Source organism: Tupaia chinensis, unplaced genomic scaffold (assembly GCF_000334495.1).
Source record: "Tupaia chinensis unplaced genomic scaffold, TupChi_1.0 Scaffold000673_1, whole genome shotgun sequence".
Lineage (NCBI taxonomy): Eukaryota > Metazoa > Chordata > Mammalia > Scandentia > Tupaiidae > Tupaia > Tupaia belangeri.
Window position 1 is genome coordinate 2,035,931 of NW_006160196.1, and position 12,239 is coordinate 2,048,169.

Below are 12,239 nucleotides of genomic sequence, written 5' to 3' on the forward strand. Positions count from 1 at the left end.
CTTGCCAGAAAGACAGAGAGAGACAGAGAGACAGAAAGCAAGAAATTACCCCTCAGGGGGGATGGCCATGCCACAATCCCTTCTCCTCCATTCTCCTCTTGGGATCTTGGGCACGCACGCACACGCGCCCGGTGTGAGTTTAAGCCACCAGGTCCGGGACTTGAACTGCGGTCAGCTACGTGGGAGTCTAGTGACACAGCCATTACGCCAACTGCTGGTCCTAGCAACTGGCATGATTTTCAAGTCCCCAGGTCCAGGACTTGAACCATGGTTAACCATGTGGGAGTCAGACACCTTACCACCACATCACCTGCTGGTCCTGGGAGTGCTTCTTTTAAAAGAAAATTTTTGCCAGAGGGTGTAGGCACTTGCCTGAGAGAGAGAGAGACAGAGAGAGAGAGAGAGAGAGAGAGAGAAAAGCACCCCTCCTGGGGGACGGTCATGTCCTAATCCCTTCTCCTTCATCTGTCCTTCCTCTTGGAATTTGGGTATGCCCTCACATTCTTTGCAAGTTTCTCAAGCCTCGCTCCGGGACTCAAACCTTGCAGTGGGCCATGCAGAATCCAGCTGCCTTAACTACTCGGCATCTGCTGGACCCGTGTGTGTGCTGTGAGGGAATCTAGATGTGTGAGCACAAGGTACATGCAGTGGGAGGGGGCCGAGAGTCTTTTTTCCTTGGGAACGTGACTAAACCATGTGCTATATGCCTGTGTTTTGACTGCAACCCACTGCATGGGTTAGGTATGGAATTTGCCACCTAAGGTGTCTTGTCTGGAGTCCAAAAAGTTTTGGATTTTGAAGCATTTTGAATTTCAGGATTTTTTTTAAAAAAAGAATTATTATTATTTTTTAAAAATTTATTCATTCATTTATTTTTTAATTTGATCAGACAGAGGGAGACAGAGAGAGCGTGAGAGAGAGAGAAAGTGAGAAAGCAAGCCACCAGGTCCAGGATTTGAACCGTGGTCAGCCATGTGGGAGTGTCTAGCACCTTAACCACCACACCACCTGCTGGTCCCCGAATTTCAGGTTTTTGACTTAAAAATCCTTTTTGTTCTCGGGGCCAACAAGTGGAATGGAGGTTAAGGGTACTGGACTCCTACATGGCTGACCCCAGTTCGAGTCCCAGACCTGACGGCTTGCTTTCTCACTTTCTCTCTGGTCAAATAAAAATGAATAAATAAATAAAGTTAAATAAAAAAATAACTTTTAAAAAATCCTTTTTGTTCTCATCTTAAATTTCTTTCTTTTTTATTTTGCCAGAGGTCTTGTTCATTTGCCAGAGAGAGTCAGAGAGACAGAGGGAGCGGGAAAGAGCCCCCCCCAGGGTGTGGTCACGCTGTAATCCTTCTCCATTTCTCCATCCTGTCGGGATTTGGGGCAAGCAGACACCCATCCAGCTTGTTTAGAAAACTGTGGCCAGGACTTAAACCATGCAGCCGGCCACAAAGGGATGTGGCTACCTTAACCACCAGGCCACAGAACCAGCTCCCTCTTCCACTTGTTAAGAAATACGTAACCATTTTCCGGATTCTCTAACTCAGCCGTGAGAGTTCCTACCAGTCGTGCAGCCATGATCTGCGGACGAGGGAGAAGAGGTTTTCTGTGGGTTGACGTTGTTTGGCTCACTATTTGGAATCACCGCAGCTCCCATCAGCATGTCGGTCGCAGGTGCTCCCGTGAAGCAGCTGCCGGGTTTGCAATGAGAAAGGGGCCATTTCGACGGAGAAAGTCTAGGTAAAGCGATATGTGTTCAGAAAGAGGTCAGACTACGCCCCACGGAGTCCCCAGATGAAGAGGATGAGGAACTTCAGTTCATTAAGGAAGCTAGGGAGGAACAAGGGGAGCCCGAGGAACAGAGGAAGGTACGTCTAGTGACCCCGGCTGCCGCGTTTACAGAACGGTTAGTGACGGTGTGATGTGGGCGGGGGACTGGCTCCACGTGGGACAGTGGGGGGGCTGAAGTGGTAGGGGAAAGTGACTTGGGTAGAAGGAGATGCTGGGTGCATGGACTGAGGAAGCGGCAGTGAGGAAGAGGAGGAGGAATGGATGTGCGGAAGGTTCCACGGCAGGCTGCGTCAGCGAGCACAGCAGAGGACAAACGAAGAGATGGAAGTCATGGGGGTCGAAGACCAGGGACGTTCTGGGGAAGAGTGAGAGTCAGGGTCTGAGTGTGGAGAGAACACGCACAGCGGAGATGAGATGGGGCCTGGCCATAAGCCGGTCTTTAAACTTTTTTTTTTTTTTTTTTGAGAGGTTTTCGCTATAGGGCGCGTGCGCTCACCAGACAGACAGAGAGAGACATAGAGACAGAAAGCGAGAAATCACCCCCCAGGGGGGATGGTCACGCCGCAATCCCTTCTCCTCCATTCTCCTTTTGGGATCTTGGGCACGCACGCACACGCGCCCAGCGTGAGTTTTAAGCCACCGGGTCCGGGACGCGAACCGCGGTCGACTACGTGGGAGTCCAGCGACATAGCCATTACGCTAACTGCTGGTTCCCGGTCTTTAAACTTTTTTAAAAAAAATCATTAATTTATTTTAATTTGACTAGAGAGAGACAGAGAGAGAGAGAGAGAGAGAGAGAGCGAGCAAAAGCAAGCCACCAGGTCTGGGACTCAAACCATTGTTGGCCATGTGGGTGTGTCCAGTGCCTTAACCACCACACCACCTGCTGGTCCCCAAGCGGGCCTTTATTCGAAAGAAGGACCGAGTAACAGTTCAAGAACGGGAGGCTGAAGCACGGAAGCAGAAGGAGCTGGAGCAGGAAGCTGAACGCACGGCTGAGGAGAGGCGCAGTGCACACTCCAGGTCGTAGAAGACGAGACCCAGACAGATGGAGGAGAATGAGCGGTCACTGGATGCGGTCTATGCTGCTGATGAGGAATATGAGCCGCGGAAAGTTCGGGAACTAAAACGAATCAAGAGGGATAGAGAAGATCGAGAAGCACTTGAGAGAAAGCAGACACTGAACACATGCAAAACCTGACTGAGGAAGAGTCATGAGCTGAGCTTCTGGCAAAAGGCAGAGTCATCGACAATGCCGTGAAGGCCGAATACAAGTTCTTGCAGAAGTGTTAGCCCCAGGGTGGCTTCTTCATGGGTGAAGACAAAGCACACAGAGAGATTTCAGTGCACCTGCTCTGGAGGATCATTTCAACAAACCAATTCTTCCTGACGTCATGCAGGGCGAGAACTTTGGACGTTCTGGCCGTACCAAATACCTCATCTTGTGGATCAAGACACCACCTCCTTCAACTCAGCATGGGGCCGAGAGAGTGCCCCAAACACAGAGGTCTTTAAACAAATGGCAGCTGGGGTCCGAGATGTATTTGAACGACCCTCTGCCAAGAAGTGGAAAATTACGGAGTCTGACCACTTAGTCTTCCAACTATGGGACACAAGGGGAAGTCGCAGCATTTGGTCCTTGATTTCTGTCACCATTTTTGATATGGCCCCTGTCTCCAGTCTGCTGGACCTACTGCCATGCTTGTGTTACTGGGTGACCTGGTCTTTAAAGTTCTTTGTGAGGTTTGAACTCATGCCGAGAAACCCACTGAAAAACATTGTGCAGGTATCCAGGTAGGATTAGAGGCTTCCCACTTCAAACTTTCCCTGGAAATGTTAGGTTCCATCACTGCTATAGCTTCCCGTGTTTATTTGGGACTAGAGTGAGTTTTTCTAGCCCTTTAGCTTGGGTCAGAAATGGGAGCCTGTAAGTGGATACTGCATAACCTTAGGGTTAGGAGTAATATACCAGGAAATTTAAGCTCATTGAAACCTGTTTTGCATTTTTGGTTGAACTTAATTTTTCTCTATAGTTTTTGATCCATTTATATGTGTATATCAAATAAAAGAATCACCCATCAAAAAGAAAAAGAAACATATAACCAGGTTACTTGGGTTTCAAACAGTTAAAGTCTTTGTGGTGGGTCCCAAGATTCCCTTGTATTCACTATTCTGGGCCTACGACATGAACTCAGACTTTCACAAAACAAAAAAGAAATGTTCAAATTATGATAAATTATTAAGTGTTGGGACAAACTGGAGGTACTCCACAGGCCTCTCATTGTGACATGATGCGGAAGTCACTCTGCCATTTATCTGGTGGGGTCTAGATGCAGACCGAGCCAGGCAGAAACAACGACCCTTTTATTGAGGTTCCCCCCCTTCTTTCTTACTGTGTTCTGACTCAGTGAGACATTTTCATCTCTAGAATTCATTGTCGGTCAAAAACTACGTCCCGACATCCTATTAGTAAGAGAGGAATGCACTGGGGGCTCTCAGCCGCTTGGACACAGAGAAGCAGTCTCGGTTTGCAACTCAGGGCTGAGCTGCAGATAAAAGTTTCCAGACACATTTCACATCTAGCCTGACCGCATCGTTTCCAGGGCGACATCCAGACCTGATTTAACGCCACTAGACACACATCTTAGCTTTGAGCTTTTCTGAAAAGACGGAAGAGCCTGCCATTGGGTTTCCCTCGAGTTCCCCCCTTTCCCCGTCTGTCACAGCTCCATCTTCTCCTGCGTCTGCCGGTTCCTCCGGGGTGCAACCTCCCTCCTTGGCGCAAGCCAATGAAACCAGGGCTCTGATTTGTCTCTGATGACCTCTGACACACTAGCTTGGGGATAAACATAAATAAAAAAAAAAGAAAAAGAATGCATCATTTTAAACGAGCTCAAGTGAGCGGGCTGAGGCCGGCTTTTACTTATTTTTCTCATGGATACCCTGGCATAGCTGGCCAATGAAACAGACCCCCACCTTTGCCCTAGGTCCCTGGACCTCGCTGGACCATACATATCTATCTATATATATATATATTTTTTTTTTGAGAGGTTTTTGCTATAGGGCGCATGTGCTCACCAGGCAAACAAACAGAGAGAGACAGAAAGTGAGAAATCACCCCCCCCCCCAGGGTTGATGGACATGCCGCAATCCCTTCTCCTCTGTTCTCCTCTCGGGATCTTGGGCATGCACACATGTGCCCAGCGTGACTTTTAAGCCACCGGGTCCAGGACGCGAACCCCATTTGTCTACATGGGAGTCCAGCGACATAGCCATTACGCTAGCTGCTGGTCCCTCGCTGGACCATATTAATGACAAAAAGCAGCAAATTCAGATCATGGGGTTTGATCCAGACGCCAAGGGCTACTTTCCTTGTCCCATGTCACTTGTTCTTTTTATAAACTTTCTCTACTTCGGTCTGAGTTCACCTAAAAGAATAAGCTCAGTGGACCGAACCCAAGTCCCTGGAGTCCCTCCTCTAGAAGGCAACCCTGTGGGTATACTGGGATCTCACTGCACCAGGCGGTCTCAGTTCACCTTAGTCACTGTTCACCCTCACCATCCCCCTCTTCTCTGTGAAAGTAGCTAACAGTCTCCTCAACCCTGCACGCAGACGTCGCCACTGCCAAGTCCCGGGACAGAAACTTTTGCAAGGCGCGCTTTTCCCTGGACCACAGGTGCGTTTGGGTCTGGGCACACCAACCGCTCGGGCTTCTTTCCTTGCGGGCAGGCGGAGAGAGTCGGGCTTTTTTCTTTTTTCTTTTTTTTGCCCCAGGCAGCGGCTCTTGACTCCTGGGACCCGGACCTGGTCTAGCCAGCAGGATGGCCGCGTGCGACACCCCAGAGCACTTACCATTTCAACAGCGCCGGCTTCTAGTCATCTCTGTGGGCGGCGCAGCCCAAGAAGGTGCACAGTGGGAGGGGGTCGCAGGGCTGCGTGCCAAAAAGCGAAAGGGAACGAATGGAACTGAGATCGAATGGGGACCAAAAAAATCAGCCTAATAAGCCCTCCGGGGACGACCTCGCCTACAGATTCGTCCTACCCGCTTTCCGACCCCTCCGGGAAATGGATGTTTTAAGGGGTTACGGTTAGCAGAGAGGAGCCGAGCAGGCAGGGCATGTTGGAGGCTGCACCCCGGCTCGTGCCCCTGGAGCCAGACCTCTCGGAGCCCAGGGTCTGACTCTCACCGCTAGGACGGTCGCATTTCCCGCGGAACTTTCTCCCCAGGCCTTCAGGTCCTTGGCGGCAGCAGGAAATGTCGGCGTCCTTCCGGCTTCTCCGCCGTGGGCCCCGCGCCCCGGGCGGTGCCCCTGAAGCGCGCGCTGCGCAGCCGACGCGCCTCCTCCGCGGCTTCACTTGCCGGCAGCCGGCATCTCTCCAATGAAAAGAAGGCTCCACCCCGCACCCTAAAAAGGCCGAAAGAGACACGATAAGGACACGGAGTGTAAGAAGCCACACCTAACCAGACCATATATGTGAATTATGGTCCCCAAACCCAGTTCGCACCCCCCTGGCTTGGACGGGCACCCTGAGAGCTCGGGCTGGTGACGGGCTGCTCTCCCCGCCGTCCAGCTTTCTTCCAAGCTTCATCGCCAACGCCTGCGCTGGCTGTTCCTGAAATCACTCTGGGGGCAGGTCCTCCTCCTTTAAACCATATAAAACAGCTCGCTCCAGTTCTCAGGGAATACAACTCTGAACATTATTGGGATTATACCAACCACCCCACAGCAAAAGACAGGACGCTCAAAACGCAGTTCAAATGACTGCTTAAGCCCAAACCAGGAGGACACACTCGAGTTCCTCCCACTACGTAAAAATACCTGTATTTTTAAAAAAACTATGGGGTGCGTGTATTCCACGGAGGGTTGGTGCGAGAGAGCATCTCCCAATGGGAGACAACCTCTCCTGTCGGGATTTTGGGCACCGCACATGGAACCCGAACTGGGATTCCAACCCCACAGTCGGCCTTCTCCTGTCGGGATTTTGGGCACCGCACATGGAACCCGAACTGGGATTCCAACCCCACAGTCGGCCTTGTGGGAATCCAGTTGCCTCAACCAATGCCACCTGCTGGCCGAGAGGTGTCTTTTTCTTTTTTAACCTTTGTTTTATTATTTTGGGAATTATTTTATTTAACTTTATTTTTTGATGGGGGGGGAGGTTGTGGGGGAGAGAAAGCAAGCTGCCTGGCCTGGGACTTGAACCTCGGTGTGCCATGTGGGAGTCTAGTGCCCTTAACCACCATGCTACCTGCTGGCCAGGCTGTATCTCCTTAAACTGGGAGGCCTTGAACATCAGGTGCCTGGGATACTCATTAGCTGAATAAACTTTTCAGCCTCTGCTGGAGCTATTATCACTTCTTTTCTCTGGGCATTCCCAGCAGGAGATGGTTTGCATTTCTTTTAAGTGCCTGCTAGCAGGTAGGTTGAATCTAGCCCAGCCAGCCCTAGGAGCACTCTGGGAAAGGCTGGGTCCCTTACATTTTTTTTAAAAGAGGTTTTTGCTATAGGGCGCAAGTGCTTGCCAGACAGACAGAGAGAGACAGAGAGATAGAAAGCGAGAAATCACCCCCCAGAGGGGATGGCCATGCTGCAATCCCTTCTCCTCCATTCTCCTCTCGGGATCTTGGGCATGCACGCACATGCGCCGGGCGTGAGTTTTAAGTCACCGGGTCTGGGTCGCGAACCGCGGTCTGTTACATTGTTTTAAGGCAGGCTCTCCCTGTGTCCAGACCAGACCACCTGCCTCAGTCTCCCTGCTGAGGCTACAGTTTCTTTCCTAGGCTCTCTGTGTGTTTCCCAGGCCAGCCTCCAAGCCTGATCCTCCTGCCTCAGTTTCCCTAATCACAGAGGTCACAAGAATAGTCACCTGACCTGCCTTGACACTGGACAAGGAGCGAGCACTGCGTCCTAGCCACATGGCCACTGTGACTGGGCCAGGAATTTATTTCTATTCCTTCATTCATAGAGTAATGACATTCTACTTGAAAGCTTACATGGTCTAAATTAATACATACATTAAAACAACAGTTATTTTCTTCTATTCCAATGCAATAAAAAGTGTACCTAAAAATGGCTATTTTCACCACTTTAAACTGTACACTTGGCTGGCATTGGGTCTGAAAGGTTTTTACCAGCAACTCGCTGAACCTCCTTGTCCAGGGAGTGTTACGGCAACGGCGACCCCAATCAACCACAAAAGTCGGTTCTTGATGTAAAATACAAGAGGCTTTATTGCTAGTGCGCTAGGACTCCACTCTCAGTCATACAAGACATGGCTAAGAGTGAAGCCCCGAACAAAGGAGTATTCAGGTTATATAGACATGAGTCCGTGGGGTGAGGGGAAGAGAGAGTGAGGAAGCAAGATAAGGGGTATCAAGGGTAATTTTATGGCGACCCTGAAGTTGCTTGCTCAGGCAAGACAAAAAACGTTTTTCTTTACAGTTGTAGCCATTTGGTCAGGTTTGCAGGAGCATTTGGTCTGGGTTTCCGGGGCTAGCAGAAGGGGGGAGTTTTACAATACAAGGGTCCGGGCTTCCTGTAAGGTGCTAAACTAGCTTGCCAGACTAGTTTGCAAATGGCTCCGGGCTTCCTGCAAGGTGTTAACGAATTACCCCAGGTTTCCACAACTTCAGCAGCATCTGCTTTAGTACAGAAGCGAAAGAGGCAAAGGTTAGACTTTATCTTTGTAAGACAGGCTAATCTAATTTTATTCTTACAGGTCCTTTGGTGTCATTGTGTGACCTTGACGACTATCTGACAGCCCACATTTGTGTCTGCCAGCGGCTTCAGGCGTATTTTCTTTTCTCCCTTATGGTAGATAGCGGACTCTTGTGTTTCTAAGTTTCTGCCCTCACACATAAAAATCACTACATACGGTGTCAGCTGGTGCAAAAACTACCTCCACCCATAATGCGTGGCAAAGGGGGCTGATGTGACACCCAGAGACAACAACGCAATGACTCAGATGTTGTAAAAGATGAAAAGACACCCTGTCTCAGGACTGACTGAACTACCCAACCATAAACCCCTTCCCTCTAAAACCCAGTAAGTGCCCACAGTCCCCACCCTTCAGGGCCAGCGCAGCTCTCTGCATCCCACCCCTTCCTTCTTCTGGAAAGTGAATGAACCCTTTTCTCTCTTTCACTCTCTGAGTCTGTGAATTCTTCCGTTGCCAGGGAAAGTCAGAAATCACCCCCAGAGGGAATAGCCACACTCCAATCCCTTCTCCTCCATTCTCCTCTCAGGATCTTGGGTGCATGCGCATGCACACAGACACATACCTGGCGTGATTTTCAACCTGTCCATCTGGAACTTGAACTGAGCAGTCAGCCATATGAGATTCAGCTACTTTAACCTCCATGCTTCCTGCTGGCTTGATTTCCTTTCTTTTTATTTAAAATAATTTATTTCATTTTATTTATTATTTTTAAAAAGGTGGTAAACGGCGTGTGTACTTATCAGAAAGAGAGAGAGGGGGAAAGTGAGAAAGCAAGCTGCCAGGTCTGGGACTCGATCCACAGTCGGCCGTGTGGGAGTCCAGTGCCTTAACTTCTCTGCCTTCTGCTGGCCCGATTTCCATGATTTGAATGTTTCTTTATTTCTACTGTCTTGCTTACATTTGAATTATTCCATTAGCTACTACGTTACTCTTTTAAAAAATTCTTTCAGGGACCAGAGATGGCATGGCAGTTATGTTGCTGGACTTGCACGTGGCTGACTGCCATTTGAGTCCTGGACCTGGTGGCTGGAAATTCACGCTGGGCACGTATGCCTGTGTGCCCGAGACCCTGGGAGGAGAAAGGAGGAAAAGGGATTGCGGTGTGCCATCTTCCCTGGGGGGTAGGGAGAAGGAGGATTTGTCACTTTTCTTCTCACTGTCTCTGTCTCTGTCTCTCTCTGGTGAGTCCATGTGACCTAAGGCAAAAACCTCTAAAAAATCTCTCAGAAGGTATCCTGGAGATCTCAAAATATATTTTCGACATGAACATCCAGTATAAAATTAGTTTTACTGCATCCGAGAGAATGTAAGAGCCTTAGAATTCAAATGTACTTACCTTCTCCCAACTTGTAACTGATCAGTTATGTCTTGAAAAAATATCTATTATAAGTCCTGTAAGATCTTACCATTTTTGTTTTTATAAAGTCAATATTTACCTTTTTCAAGGCTCCTTTTTGTCCTTCCTGCATTTCTGCTTCTATCCTGTATCTTGTTCTTTTTCAAAAGTTTTTCTTAGTGTAGGACTGCTGGTGTCATGGTGTCTCAGTTTTTCTTTTTTGTCTGAAAAGGATTGATTTCACCTCTATGTTTAATAATATTTTTGGTGAGTATAGGTTGGCTTTTTCTCTCCAGTGGTTTGAAGACATCATTCCACTTTTATTTGGAGCCCAGTGATTCTGTTGAGAACTCAACGATCATTATCATTTATGTTCCTTTAAAAGTAATATGACTCCCTGGGGCCAGCAAGTGGTATAGTGGGTACAGCTCTGGACTCCCATGTGGCTGACCACAGTTTGAGTCCTGAACCTGGTGGCTTGAAAATCATGCTGGGACCAGCGGTTAACGTAATAGCTATGTCCCTGGACTCCCACATAGTCCACTGTGGTTCAAGTCCCGGACCCGGTGGCTTAAACTCACACCGGGCGCGTGTGCGTGCGTGCCCAAGGTCCCAAGAGGAGAATGGAGGAGAAGGGATTGTGGCATGGCCATCCCCCCTGGGGGGTGATTTCGTGCTTTCTGTCTCTCTGTCTCTCTCTTTCTGTCTGGCGAGCGCACGTGCCCTATAGCAAAAACCTTTTCAAAAAAGAAAAAAAAAATGAAAATCATGCTGGGCACGTGTATGTGTACCTGAAATTTCAAGAGGGCAGTGAAGAAGAAAGGATAGTGGTCTGGCCATCCCCCTGGGGGGTGATTTCTTACTTTCCCTCTCTCTGTCTCTGTTTCTCTCTGGCAAGAGCACATACCCTATGCCAAAAACCTTAACAAAAACTAATATTGATGCAGGAAAATTATGATGCAGGAAGTAGAGGGGTGTGCACCCAGCTCCCAATGCAGGGACGGCAGCGACCCCGAGTCTCTGTCTCACGCTCACGAAGAATTAGAGACGCAGACACTGAGAAGGAGCAGTGAGGTGGAGAGCTTGTTAGAGAGGAAAGACAGATCAGAGCTCTCAGCACCGAATGTCCCGGAAATTGGGCTGCCAAGAATACTGAGCTGGGGGGTTTAATCTCTGTGAGAGGCTCCGTTCAGGCTTCCTGTATTTATTTAGGCTTGTTTGGTCTCTGGGAAGCTGACTATGAGAAGTAAGAAGCGGTATGCAGAGGACTGGCCACGTTGAGAGAAACGCCAGCTCACTGACAGGCTTCGTGCTGCTCAAAAGGCGCGCGCAGGGACTGAGCTGCCTGCAGGGGGCGCTGCTGGAGGGTGGAGCTGGCCGCAGGTGTAGAATCCTAAGTCCTTTACGTCCAGAGCTCTAAGACCCCGGTCCTGAGACTCCGAGCGACATCACAAACGCATGTGAAGTAGGAAAAGAGAAGTTTTAATAGAAAAGTAGAGATTTCTAATAGGAAGGAAATACACCCCCATGCCTGAAAGGCACGGACGGCTGCCAGAGAAGGACACCTGCTCTGGGCGTGGGGCTGGGTGTCTTTTCTCCTGGGGGTTGGTGATGAGTCTTTAGCAGGGGAAGGTCTGTCCTAATATCTGGCTTTTTGGTTTCCCGGACTTTTTCCCGCACCTGCACACCTCTCGGGTGAGGAATTTATTGATCTCATCACACACACCCAGGGGGGTCTTCAAAGGGATGAGCATCCGTGTCTCGATGTTGACTTGGGGTCTCATCCCAGAGGTGCCTCTGTGTGTGTATCTGGGGCAGCAGAAAGAAGATAACAACCCTCCTGGTGCCCAGAGCCGGGTGGGGAGGGTGGGAGGAGGGCTCTTCAAGAGGGTCTGGAAGCATCCCCTGGTAGGCCCTGAATGATCAAGCGCTGTGAGACAGCTCCGGCTGTGAGAAGCGGTGAGCAGGTCGTCAGAGCTCACGCTTGATCTCCAGTGAGAGCAGTGAGTGACCTTCTCAAAAGCTTGACCAGAGTGACTCCATTTTATAAGCTGGCTCTAAATGTATGTGCGTGTCCATCTGCTATCATGGTGACCCTTCCTTGGGGATCTGTCCTGTTTACCTACTCAGTGGGCCTAAATCCTGTCTCCATATGACTACTACTCTTCTTCTGCCCTGCAAACTGTTAAGATTTTTCAAATTGTCTTTCATTTTCAGTTTTCCTAAGATGAACTTAGATGGTGTTTTCTGAGCATTTCTCTTGCTGTCATAACTTCTTAAATAGCTTTCACTGACTTTGAACATTTTCAGCCACTACTTCTTCCATATTGTCTCTGCCCCGTTGTCTCGTTCTTTTTTTTTTGGAAGTGACAAAATTTCACCATGCTTGCTATA

General features: G+C 49.3%; 1 protein-coding gene and 1 pseudogene across 1 annotated transcript in view; one reads left to right on the top strand and one right to left on the bottom strand.

Annotated features, from left to right (window-relative positions):
- Positions 1 to 6,092, bottom strand: part of ZNF114 (zinc finger protein 114) — a 12,693-nt gene extending 6,601 nt beyond the window's left edge. The window contains exons 1-3 of the mRNA XM_027776465.1: positions 5,977 to 6,092; positions 5,642 to 5,721; positions 1,561 to 1,733 (exon numbers count right to left, since the gene is read on the bottom strand). Of these exons, the coding sequence (XP_027632266.1) occupies positions 1,561 to 1,575 (15 nt within the window). The 5' untranslated portion in view covers positions 1,576 to 1,733; positions 5,642 to 5,721; positions 5,977 to 6,092. The remainder of the gene's footprint in view (positions 1 to 1,560; positions 1,734 to 5,641; positions 5,722 to 5,976) is intronic.
- On the top strand, positions 1,659 to 6,222 carry LOC102498562 (microfibrillar-associated protein 1-like; annotated as a pseudogene).
- The last annotated feature ends 6,017 nt before the right edge of the window (positions 6,223 to 12,239 follow it).